General features: G+C 39.4%; 1 protein-coding gene across 4 annotated transcripts in view; it reads right to left on the minus strand.

The window, feature by feature from the left end:
* The window catches only part of elmo3 (engulfment and cell motility 3), a 55,806-nt gene that overhangs the window by 15,936 nt on the left and 26,305 nt on the right, over window positions 1-13,565 (minus strand). The window contains exon 1 of one of the 4 annotated variants that reach the window (XM_014125421.3): window positions 1,804-2,123. The exons of the other annotated variants lie outside the window; for them this stretch is intronic. Coding sequence (XP_013980896.1) covers window positions 1,804-1,809 — 6 coding nt within the window. The 5' untranslated portion in view covers window positions 1,810-2,123. Of the gene's footprint in view, window positions 1-1,803; window positions 2,124-13,565 lie in introns of those variants that run through there. 4 annotated transcript variants of the gene reach the window in all.

Below are 13,565 nucleotides of genomic sequence, written 5' to 3' on the forward strand. Positions count from 1 at the left end.
AGTGTACATGCTGTTTGTATGTGGCTGCTATGAAAGTGAACTGTGTTTGCGTGTGATCATGATTCCCCGATTCTGTTGAAAAACAGTTTCTTAAACGGAACGAAAACAGGGATAAACATACCTGAATTTGTCCAATAGAAACTGGAGTTTACCACTGTTGGACTAATGCTTACACTCTAGGGCCTAGATCAACTAGATGCAGGCAAGAGTGTGCAATGCAGTATTGAATGTGTCACTGTCTGTCACCTATGTTGTGACAGACGTTCATTCATAGGCTAGGTTGTAGCAACATCATGATGGGTATAGGGAACATGTTGAGTATCATGTAGTAGCCTAAACCTATCAATGTCACATTGATCTGGGTGAATGGAATATGAATGACAGTCATCCAATATGCTTTAATAGAAATAAGGCCATGCTCAAAAAAAAAATTATCGTCCTCCATCATCTTAAATGGTACCGACTGCCGCTGGTGTGTGTCTGTATGTGAGAGAGGAAAATCTATGTTTCTCTCTACCATTGCGGCCACAGTTTAAAAATTCATTGCAGAAATCTATGAGAACACACCAAACCCACCACAATTAAATTCAATCTCCCTCTTTCCTCCCCTCATCTGTCTCTCTCCCTTTATCTTCATCTCTCTTCCTCTCAGCGTGTCCCTACTTGGAATGTGTCTCAACACTGCTCTTGACCCCAAGCAGCCGTCGCCATGGGAATGTCATTTTTCTGTGCGTCATGGTAACCTGCCCTCTCAAAAGCTCCACAGCACCACAGTATGGAGCCCTTTTATGAAATAATGTGTACAGATATGTGGAGGGCACAATAACCATGACCCATGAAGGATGACAGGCTCTAAATTACAGAGTATCCATAGAGACCCCAGTATCTATGGAGTAAGAAGCAAGGAGCAAACAGTGTTTAGCAATGGGGCACTCATCATCTATCTGCTGTGCATACAGTACTCATGAGGCACATAGTTGTATTTGTCAGCAGCAAGTCTATTAGACCAATTCATCCCAATGCCTGTCGTGCTGATGTTAAATCCAAAATAATCAAGCCTCAATAACGGAAATTAAAGGAAATAGAATGCAACACCTATAACAAAATACATATTACTAAAAACAATATAACTTTACATCCAGTGACCGTTAAACAAATATCCTGTATTAAACACAGAATTGGACAAGGCTACACTACAACACAACTACTGTACATGACATACACAGCACTTTATGGTATAGTAATCACACAATTCTAAAACAAAAGCCCAAAATTGTACTAATATGTAATAGCCATGTAATATAATATGTATTATAAACTGGGTGGTTCAAGCCCTGAATGCTGATTGACTGACAGCTGTGGTATATGAGACCATATACCACGGGTATGACAAAACATTTATTTTTACTGCTCTAATTACTTGGAAACCAGTTTATAATAGCAATAAGGCACCTCGGGGGTTCTAAGGGCTGTGTCCAGGCACTCCACATTGCGTCGTGGATATGAACAGTCCTTAGCCGTGGTATATTGGCCATATATCACACCTCCTCAGGCCTTATTACTTAATTAATCCATGTAGGCACAAAAATATCTTTATAACAGCACATCCAAGGACAATGGCACTAAAACTGTAACCAAAATTCAGACAGTAATTTTATATTCTGATAAATACTTGAACAAAACAAAGCTATAATTGACACTTTGCTTAAATGCCCCCAAGCTTCACCCTGTGTAGTAACATTATTCACATTCTGTGTACAGACGACCTACAAATGATAAATGAACAAAAATACAGTATCTCACCTCCATAGTGTGTCCTTCAAGTACAACCCAGAGGCCAACAATGTTAGTTCCACAGTCAAGAGAGAGAGAGAAAGGGAGATATGAGAGGAGAGAAATGGAGGAGAGGACAGCCGAGGGGGGAATAAGAGAGAGTAGCACCTTTATGGCATCATAGTCCAGAGCTAAGGTTATTTTGTAAACACATAGTCACAAACACTCCCGTCCGCTGCCTCTCTCCCCTGCCGTCACTCCTCTGGTTTAGCCAATAGAAAGAGAACCCCAGTACAGGAGACTGTTACCTCAGCCATAGTGAGGAGCAGCTGTCTCTGTTCCCTTACAACACAGCAGTGTGTGTGTGTGTGTGTGTGTGTGTGTGTGTGTGTGTGTGTGGTGGAGGGGTTGTCACACATACACACAGCGCTAGTTGGAGGCCCCCAGCTGGCAGCAGCGTGTTGCCTGGAGCGATTAACGGCTGAAATCGACAGCACAGTTAGGGGTTTATTGGAGGGAAGGGGGAGAGAGAGAAAGAGATGGAGAGACAGGGTTTGTGATTGAATGAGAAGAGAAACAGCGAGACTGCAACAGAGCGGTAGAGGATGAGAAGAGAGTCTGAGGGACATGGTAGTAAAAGCCAAATATAGACTCTCAGTATGGCTTGTTGACAGTCTAACTGAGGTGTTGAATTTGCTCCTGTGAGACAAGCATGGACGGGACAGATACCAGTCACTCTTCAAGCAGTAAACAACACATTCGCTCAGCACCAGTAGTCTGCATTCATTCCCTTAATATTTCTCATCAGACCTAACAAGTATCTGACTAAAGGGTGAACTAATCTAAAGCGGAGAGAAGAATAACACAAGCAACATAGGAAGATGCCTTAGTTTTGTATCCCCCCTCTCTCTGTCTCTCTTTCTAACATGGCTGACCACTGTCCATCTCTCCATTGTTGGCGTCCAGAGGTTTTTCTCTTGTGTAATTACTGCTGATGGAACCAAGCGATTGTGTGGGGCCTTTCTCCCTTGCTCTGATTCTGCTATGGAGCGGGATTCTCTTTGTGCTTCTAATGCCCCATTGTCCCTGCCCCACGGGACTGTGGGGGGGAGTTGTGGGCACAAGCTGTGCAACACAATGACACAAGGTTAGGGACTTATGACCAAAATATAGTACCCAACATCCAATTTGGACCAAAGTTCTTTGTACGAATGAGTAAGACATGAGCAATCCCCCAAAATTGTCAAATGCCACCCATGTACCCCCCACACCAAGTAGTATGAAGCTGTGGCTTGGAGTATTGCTTCTCCATACTACAGTGGCAAGAAAAAGTATGTGAACCCTTTGGAATTACCTGGATTTCTGCATAAACGGGTCATAGAATTTGATCTGATCTGATCTTCATCTAAGTCACAACAATAGACAAACACAGTGTGCTTAAACTAATAGCACACAAACTATTGTATTTTTCTTGTTTATATTAAATACATACTTTAAACATTCACAGTGTAGGTTGGAAAAGCATGTAAACCCCTAGGCTAATGACTTCTCCAAAAGCTAATTGAAGTCAGGAGTCAGCTAACCTGGAGTCCAGTCAATGAGACGAGATTGGAGATGTTGGTTAGAGCTGCCCTGCCCTATAAAAAACGCTCACAAAATTTGAGTTTGCTACTCACAAGAAGTATTGCCTGATGTGAACCATGCCTCAAACAAAGGAGATCTCAGAAGACCTAAGATTAAGAATTCTTGACTTGCAAAAGCTGGAAAGGGTTACAAAAGTATCTTTAAAAGCGTTGATGTTGATCAGTCCACAGTAAGACAAATTGTCTATAAATGGAGAAAGTTCAGCACTGTTACTACTCTCCCTAGGAGTGACCGTCCTACAAAGATGACTGCAAGGGGGGTGATGATGTGGCAGGTGGCAGCATGGTAGGCACAGTTTGTCCCATGAATTAATCACAAAAAATAGCTGCTAACTACGAAACAAACATTCTGGACAATATAGTGAATCTGGAACTATTTATTGATCAGCATTTTGATATGCTCGAAAAAGAAACGGATACATCGAAGCGAACAAGAGAAGATCTTTCCTCGAGTTCTGCGAGCGAAACGGGAGGAAAGCCGCCTTCAAAAATTCCAAACTTAACATCGCTCATGCATGAAGTAATATTATCTATTATTGTTACTATTTCTTTTTTTTCCTGACTGTTTTCCATGTTATTGGTTAATTCTCTTAGGCATCCTCATAGATAATTATGTTATCATTGGATTGCCCATATTTTGCTCTGGCCAACACCAATTGGCGGCCAAGGATTTGCCTTAGGACGCAAAGGTGTGTCATGAGTCAGGGAGACGGTCTGATGGTCTTAGTGACAACAGACCTAGATATGCGGGGAGGTTTTAGTGGGTGGAATATTAGGATAATTGGAGGTTTACAATGTTGCGGCTACAGTATGCTTAACAGTGCAAATTATTATGGTACAGCTATAGACACTTAATCATCATGGTGCTTTATAATGGTAAGTTTACAAACATTGGTTGTGGTAAGTATAATTGAAACTTGGGTATCATTATGGTGGGAAAATAAGTGGGAAAATAAGTATAGCAAGATATAATTGTAATGGTTTAGCAGATCATAAAAAAATAATCTCAATTTTTACATGGTTAAAAGATAAATAATATAATATATATTGTTTACAGGAAACTCATTCTACAAATATAGATGAGGTTGGGTGGGAAAAGTACTGGGAGGGAGAAATATATTTTGGCCATGGTCAAAGAAACAAAAGGGGTGATTATACTAATTAATACACATTTTGAGCCGATTGTGCAAACAGTGCAAACAGATCCGCAAGGAAGATGGATTATTTTAAATATGCTATTGGACCAAAAACAGATCTGGCTAATTAATCTATATGGGCCAAATAATGATGATCCACACTTTTTCGAAAATATATATAATAATATATTGAGCTCACAAGCAACGAAATAATCTATTATTATGGTGGGTGATTATAATATGGTTTTAAGAACCTCAATGGATCGTAAAATAAATCATTCTACAAACTATCACCCTCAAGCACTTAAGGAGATTAGAAAGATCATGGATACATTAGAACTAGTGGATATATGGAGGTTGAAAAACCCTGACCTAGTGAGATATACATAACGGAGGTTTAATCAAGCTAGCCGTCTTGACTCCTTCCTAGTCTTATTCTTGCTGGCATCAAAAGTTTAAAAAAAGAATAGGAGACCGAATGCGATAGGACCACCATCTAATTGGCCTCCATATAACTCTTACAGAATATCCATGTGGACGGGGATATTGGAGATTTAATCAAAGCCTATTGGATGATAATTTGTTCTTAACTAAGACAAAATAATTAATAATTGACTTATTTTTGTACAACATAGGTACAGCAGATCCCCTTATTGTATGGGACACTTTCAAATGTGCTTTTAGAGGCCATTCAATACAATACTTATCATTAAAACAAAAGCAGTCTAGCTCAAAAGAGATTAAACTAATAAAGGAAATAGAGGAAGTAACAGTGCAGGTAGATGGTAATGGAAACTGTACTATAGAGGCACAAAATAGGTTAGAGGAAAAACAAAAATAAATGGAGGTACTTATTCAATAACGATCAAATGTAATGTATTACTAAAATAAAGCGAATTGGATGGAAAATGGGGAAAAATGCACCAATTTCTTTCTTGAATCTTCAACACAGAAATTCTACCAAAAATAATTTACAGAAACTAGTTACAAATGATGGACTTATCCATGATTCACGAAATTACATTTTGAAAGAGGAAGCCAAATATTTGAAGCATATGTTTTCTTTTCAGTCTCCTCCATTTCCACTGAATGATGTTAACTGTAAGGATTTCCTTCCTGATAATAATAATAATAATAATAATAATAATAATAATAATAATGTAAAATTAACAAATTTACAGAAAGACCGGTGTGAAGGCCAACTTACAGAAGAGGAACTTTTTGAGGCAATAAAATATTTTCAGTCTGGAAAAACACCAGGGCTTAACGGTATATCAATAGAGGTATATCAGACCATTACTAGCATTTTTTAATTACTCAACAATTTCCAAGATGGCGTAGCAGTCGGATGTCTGTTTTGTTTGTCTTGACCCGTCCCGTGTATATATCGTTTTCTTCGTATATATATTTAATATATTTAATCTCAATTTCCATCTATGGACGGAACATATTCTCCAGCAAACCCACCTCACCCAATGTGGTATGGATCTGCTATTTTTTATACTTTAGAACTGGAACTCCCATCAGAAGTTAGCAAGCTAACTAGCTACTAGCTAGTAGTCAGTTAGCCACTGCTAGCGGTCATCACCATTAATTTCTGCCAGTCTGCACAGAGCATATCGGACTGCTTTTTCTCTACCACATCTCCGGATTCCTACCGCAAGCTCTGAATCTTTACACTGGATCATCGCAGCTAGCTAGCTGCTATACGAGTGGCTACTCCTGGCTAACATCTCTGTCCTGAAGCAAGCACCAGTTAGCCAGGAGCTAGCCTCGAGCTAGGCCCATCAAGCTGAAGAGATCCATCAGACAATTCCTGGGCTTCAATACCTCTTTTGCCAATTGGCCTGGACCCTTTGCTGCCGACATGAAGCCCCGCCGATCCATCACGACTATTGTAAAGTGGTTGTTCCACTGGATATCATAAGGTGAATGCACCAATTTGTAAGTCGCTCTGGATAAGAGCGTCTGCTAAATGACTTAAATGTAAATGTAATGGGCACCCTCTTAGATATCATCCTGACCAACTTGCCCTCTAAATACACCTCTGCTGTCTTCAAACAGGATCTCAGCGATCACTGCCTCATTGCCTACGTCCGTTATGGGTCCGCGGTCAAACGACCACCCCTCATCACTGTCAAACGCTCCCTAAAACACTTCAGCGAGCAGGCCTTTCTATTCGACCTGCCCGCGTATCCTGGAAGGATATGACCTCATCCCGTCAGTAGAGGATGCCTGGTTGCTCTTCAAAAGTGCTTTCCTTACCATCTTAAATAAGCATGCCACATTCAAAAAATGTAGAACTAAGAACAGATATAGCCCTTGGTTCACCCCAGACCTGACTGCCCTTGACCAGCACAAAAACATCCTGTGGTGTTCTGTATTAGCATTGAATATCCCCCACGATATGCAACTTCTCAGGGAAGTCAGGAACCAATATACTCAGTCAGTTAGGAAAGCTAAGGATAGCTTTTTCAAACATAAATTTGCTTCCTGAAGCACTAATCCCAAAAGGTTTTGGGACAATGTAAGGTCCATGGAGAATACGAGCACCTCCTCCCAGCTGTCCACTGCACTGAGGATAGGAACTGTCACCACCGATAAATCTACGATAATCGATCATTTCAATAAGCATTTTTCTACGGCTGGCCATGCTTTCCACCTGGCTACCCCTACCCCGGCCAACATCTTAGCCCCCCCTGCAGCAACTTTTCAACGCCATACAACACTCCTTCCGTGGCCTCCAACTGCTTTTAAATGCTAGTAAAACTAAGTGCATGCTCTTGAACCAATTGCTGCCCGCACCCTCCCGTCCGACTAGCATCACTACTCTGGACGGTTTTGACTTAGAATATGTGGACAACTACAAATACCTAGGTGTCTGGTTAGACTGTAAACTCTCCTTCCAGACTCACATTAAGCATCTCCAATCCAAAATTACATCTAGAATTGGCTTCCTATTTCGCAACAAAGCCTCCTTCACTCATGCTGTCAAACATACCCTCGTAAAACGGACCATCCTACCGATCCTCGACTTCGGCGATGTCATTTACAAAATAGCCCCCAACACTCTACTCAGCAAACTGGGTGTAGTCTATCACAGTGCCATCCTTTTTGTCACCAAAGCCCCATATACCACCCATCACTGCGACCTGTATGCTCTCGTTGGCTGGCCCTTACAACATATTCGTCGCCAAACCCACTGGCTCCAGGTCATCTATAAGTCTTTGCTAGGTAAAGCCCCGCCTTATCTCAGCTCACTGGTCACCATAGCAACACCCACCCGTAGCAAGCGCTCCAGAAGGTATATTTCACTGGTCATCCCCAAAGTCAACTCCTACTTTGGCCGCCTTTCCTTCCAGTCCTTTGCGGCCAATGACTGGAATGAATTGCAAAAATCACTGAAGCTGGAGTCTTATTTCTCCCTCTCTAACTTTAAGCATCAGTTGTCAGAGCAGCTTATCGATCACTGTACCTGTACACAGCCAATCTGTAAATAGCACACCCATCTACCTCATCCCCATATTATTACTTACCCTCTTGCTCTTTTGCACCCCAGTATCTCTACTTGCTCATCATCATCTGCACATCTATCACTCCAGTGTTAATGCTAAATTGTAATTTTTTCGCCTCTATGGCCTATTTATTTCTGTACAGCACTTTGTGACATCAGCTGATGTAAGAAGGGCTTTATAAATACATTTGATTGAAATTTGATTGATTATTGCCTACCTCCCTACACTTCTACATTTGCACACACTGTACATAGATTTTTCTATTTATTTCTCTATCATGTAATTGACTGTACGTTTGTTTATGTGTAACTCTGTGTTGTTGTTTTTTGTCGTACTGCTTTGCTTTATCTTGGCCAGGTCGCAGTTGTAAATGAGAACTTGTTCTCAACTGGCCTGGTTTAAATAAAGGTAAAACAAAAAAAAGGTCTGATTTCATTACTACTAAAACAGGACCCAGGTGGTAAGTATAAAGATCCAGTCCATTTAAAAAAACTGGAGGCCTCTAACACTTCAATGTTGTAATGCGAAAGTCCTGGCGAAATGCATAGCATATAGAATAAAAAAGATAATACCAGATATTGTTCATCCTGATCAGACAGGTTTTTTAACTGGATGATATATTGGAGATATTATACGACAATTACTTGAAGCAATTTAACATTATGAAACATTGAAGATACCAGGTCTGGTCTTCATAGCAAATTTTGAAAAGGCGTTTGATAAAGTATGACTGGAATTATATATAAATGCCTGGAATACTTTAATTTTGGTGAATCTCTTATACAATGGGTTATAGTTATGTACAGCAACCCCAGATGTAAAATAGTAAACAATGGTTACTGCTCAGAAAGTATTGAGCTTTTAAGAGGAGTAAAACAAGGCTGTCCGTTGTCTCCATATCTATTTATTATGGCCATTGAAATGCTAGCTATTAAAATTAGATCCAACAAGAACATCAAGGGGTTAGATATCCAGGGGATAAAAACAAATGTGTCAATGTATGCTGATGACTCTAGTTTTTTCTTATGTCTGCAATCTGAATCCCTGCACAGTCTCATTGAAGATCTTGATCACTTTTCTAGCCTCTCTGGATTAAAACCTAATTATGACAAGTGTACCATATTACGTATTGGATCGTTAAAAAATACAGTGTTAACACTACCTTGTAGTTTACCAATAAAATGGGAAAAAAATATAAAGTTTTATTTGGAATGCTAAAGCAGACAAAATTAAACGTGCCTATTTATATAATGAATATGAGTTTTGGGGGCTAAAATTATTAAATATTAAAGCTTTAAACCTCTTACTAAAAGTTTCACTCATACATACGTTATACGTAAACCCAAAATGGTTCTCCAGTAGATTATTAAGAAAAGCTCATCCTTCGTTAAAAAATTGCTTTTTTGCCTTCATACAGATTACTACTTCTAATTTCCGATGAATTGAAAATGAAATTTTGTTTAAAGTATCACCCTTTCTTAAACAAGCCATACAAAGCTGGTTACAATTCCAGTTTTATCATCCAGAAAAGATAATACTTCAACAAATGTTATGGTTGAACTCAAAGATATTGATTAATAAAAAAGCATACTTTATGCATTTTTTTTTTATTGTGTTATATTTATTCATGATATTATTAATAGAAATGGAGGCGTTATGTCACATATGCAGTTATCAAAAATATATGGGAATATCTGCTCAATCCAAATTTACAACCAACTGATTGCAGCACTACCACAAAAATGCATGAGGCATGTGGAAAAGGGAGAAGGTAGGGAACTTGTTTGTCTGCCATATATTAAAGATACAAATTGGCTGAAATGAACTGGCATAAATAGAAAAATATACCAGTTTCATCTGAGGACAAAGATGTTGACAGCTGCACCAATCAGGATGCAAAATAAATGCGAGATTTTCGATGTACCAATTTCATGGCACATGGTTTATGAACCGATACAAAAAACTACACCTGACTCAACACTTATATACAGTAGTGGCCAAAAATTTTGAGAATGACACAAATATTAATTTCCACAAAGTTTGCTGCTTTAGTGTATTTAGATATTTTTGTCAGATGTTACCATGCAATACTGAAGTATAATTACAAGCATTTCATAAGTGTCAAAGGCTTTTCTTGACAATTACATGAAGTTGATGCAAAGAGTCAATATTTGCAGTGTTGACCCTTCTTTTTCAAGACCTCTGCAATCTGCCCTGGCCTGCTGTCAAATGAACTTCTGGGCCACATCCTGACTGATGACAGCCCATTCTTGCATAATCAATGCTTGGAGTTGGTCAGAATTTGTGGGTTTTGTTTGTCCACCCGCCTCTTGAGGATTGACCACAAGTTTACAATGGGATTAAGGTCTGGGGAGTTTCCTGGCCATGGACCTAAAATATCGATGTTTTGTTCCCCGAGCCACTTAGTTATCACTTTTGCCTGATGGCAAGGTGCTCCATCATGCTGGAAAAGGCATTGTTCATCACCAAACTGTTCCTGGATGGTTGGGAGAAGTTGCTCTTGGAGGATGTGTTGGTACCATTCTTTATTCATGGCTGTGTTCTTAAGCAAAATTGTGGTGAGCCCACTCCCTTGGTTGAGAGGCAAACCCACACATGAATGGTCTCAGGATGCTTTACTGTTGGGATGACACAGGACTGATGGTAGCACTCACCTTGTCTTCTCCGGACAAGCTTTATTCCGGATGTCCCAAACAATCGAAAAGGGGATTCATCAGAGAAAATTACTTTACCCCAGTCCTCAGCAGTTCAATCCCTGTACCTTTTGCAGAATATCAGTCTGTCCCTGATGTTTTTCCTAGAGAGAAGTGGCTTTTTTGCTGCCCTTCTTGACACCAGGCCATCCTCCAAAAGTCTTCACCTCACTGTGCGTGCAGATGCACTCACACCTGCCTGTTGCCATTCCTGAGCAAGCTCTGTACTGGTGGTGCCCCGATCCCGCAGCTGAATCATCTTTAGGAGACGGTCCTGGCGCTTGCTGAACTTTCTTGGGCGCCCTGAAGCCTTCTGCAGAAATGCAGTAGAAATGTTTTTTGGGGGATTCAGTTCATTTGCATGGCAAAGAGGGACTTTGCAATTAATTGCAATTCATCTGATCAATCTTCATAACATTCTGGAGTATATGCAAATTGCCATCATACAAACTGAGGCAGCAGACTTTGTGAAAATGTTTATTTGTGTCATTCTCAAAACTTTTGGCCACGACTGTATATATGGGGCATACAACAATCTCAGCTCTGTAGATTTTGTTTACGAAGAGACAGAATCAATAGATCCCTTATTCTGGTATTGTCCCTATGTAGCTTGTTTCTGGTCACAGGTTCAGGAATGGTTAAAAAAATCACAACATACACTTACAATTAACCTTACGAAAAGCAGTGTTGGGCGATCTAGAAAGCCATAGCCAATCAATAAATAATATAATAATACTCGTAGGAAAGGTTTTCATCTTTAGCTCACAATCTGTGGATATTATACGATTAGAAAGATTCAAACATTTTGTAAAACATCAGAGCACAATTGAAAAATATATGGCACATGGAAACCAAACAAGGGTGGTCTATGGTGATAGGTGGGATGGACTGAGAGTGGCTGAGGGTTGGGATTAAAGAGTTTGTTTGGTAATGTATTGTTGTTATATATAAAAGTATCATGTATGTAAAATGTATATGTAAAATGTGCATGTAAAATGTAAAGGTAAAATGTATGTATATGTAGCAAAAAAGCAGTAAAAAAAACTACAATATTTGTCCTCTGAAGAGGGGGAGTGGTGGAGGGGTAAATTATATATATATATTTTTACAAATTTAAAAATCCAAAATAATAAAAAATAAATAAAAATTATATTAATTTTCACAAAAAATGATTACTGCAATAGCTCAGCGCAGAATTCTCACTGTGGTTAAGAAGAATCCTAGAGTGTCAGCTAAAGTCATACAGAAATCTCTAGAACATGCTAACATCTCTGTTGACGAGTCTACGCTACATAAAACACTAAACAAGAATGGTGTTCAGGAAGGACACCACAGAAGAAGCCACTGTTGTCCAAAAAAAACACTGCACGTCTGAAGTTTGCAAAAGAGCACCTGGATGTTCCATAGCGCTACTGGCTAAATATTCTGTGGACAGATTAAACTAAAGTTGAGTTGTTTGGATGGAAGGAACACACAACACTATGTGTGGAGAAAAAAATGCAGAGCACAACATCAAAGCCTCATCCCAACTGTAATGTATGGTGGAGGGAGCATCATGGTTTGGGGCTGTTTTGCTGCCTCAGGGCCTGGACAGCTTACTATCATCAATAGAAAAATTAATTCCCAAGTTTATGAAGACATTTTGCAGGAGAATGTAGTAAGGCTATCTGTCCGCCAATTGAAGCTCAACAGAAGTTGGGTAATGCAACAGGACAATGACCCAAAACAGAGAAGTAAATCAATAACAGAATGGCTTCAACAGAAGAAAACACACCTTCTGGAGTTGCCCAGTCAGAGTCCTGACCTCAACCCGATTGAGATACTGTAGAATGACCTCAAGAGAGCGGTTCACACCAGACATCCCAAGAATATTGCTGAACTGAAACAGTTTTGTAAAGAGGAATAGTCCAAAACTCCTCCTGACTGTTGTGCAGGTCTGATCCGCAACTACAGAAAACATTTGTTTGATGTTATTGCTGCCAAAGGAGGGTCAAGCAGTTATTAAATCCAAGGGTTCACATTCTTTTCCCACTCTGCACTGTGAATGTTTACATGGTGTGTTCAATAAAAACATGAAAACGCATAATTGTTTGTGTGTCAAATTTCATGACCAATTTATGCAGAAATCCAGGTAATACATTTTTTTTAAATTGAACTGTTCAGAGAAATTAGTCATTAAAGTCGCTTGCATTATTTACCATAAAGTAGTGTGAAAGTATCAGGTTTTGACCACTAGATGCCACAGTTCATGCTATACTAGGGTAGAAAACCAATAGATTTGGCTCATTATGAAAATAAATTGTGTGGTCATCCTCTTAATTCAAGCTAGTCCTCTATGAAAGCAAATTAGTTTGGCCTTCTTTTACGCTTAATCTTTGGCTAGGAAATGTCAGATGTTGGGTACTATATTTATTGAATATGATCTGAATCCTATAAATTAAAATGGCCCATTTGGGTGCAATCAATTAGCTTAATTTCTCATATATAACATTTCAACAAAATAATGTTTCAGGGATGACAATCTTACCTGTTTCTAACTACAGAAACAATTTAAGAACAATCTGAGATGGTGGGTGTCATGGCTTGCTCAAATTACATGGAATGACTCCTTTGTTAAACATGGCCCTGTTGTGAGATTGTTTTGTTGTTGTTGAGTGTTCTTGAATAGCTCTGTCTGAGGGAGCCCAGTGCTGTTAGTATTAGAAAGGAGATGGCCATCACCTAGGAATAGTTATTGGGAAATAAAAATGCTTCAAAGGCTATAGCTCTACATCAGTGTCTACC

Source organism: Salmo salar, chromosome 10, assembly GCF_965601325.2.
Source record: "Salmo salar chromosome 10, fSalSal1, whole genome shotgun sequence".
Taxonomy (NCBI): Eukaryota; Metazoa; Chordata; class Actinopteri; order Salmoniformes; family Salmonidae; genus Salmo; species Salmo salar.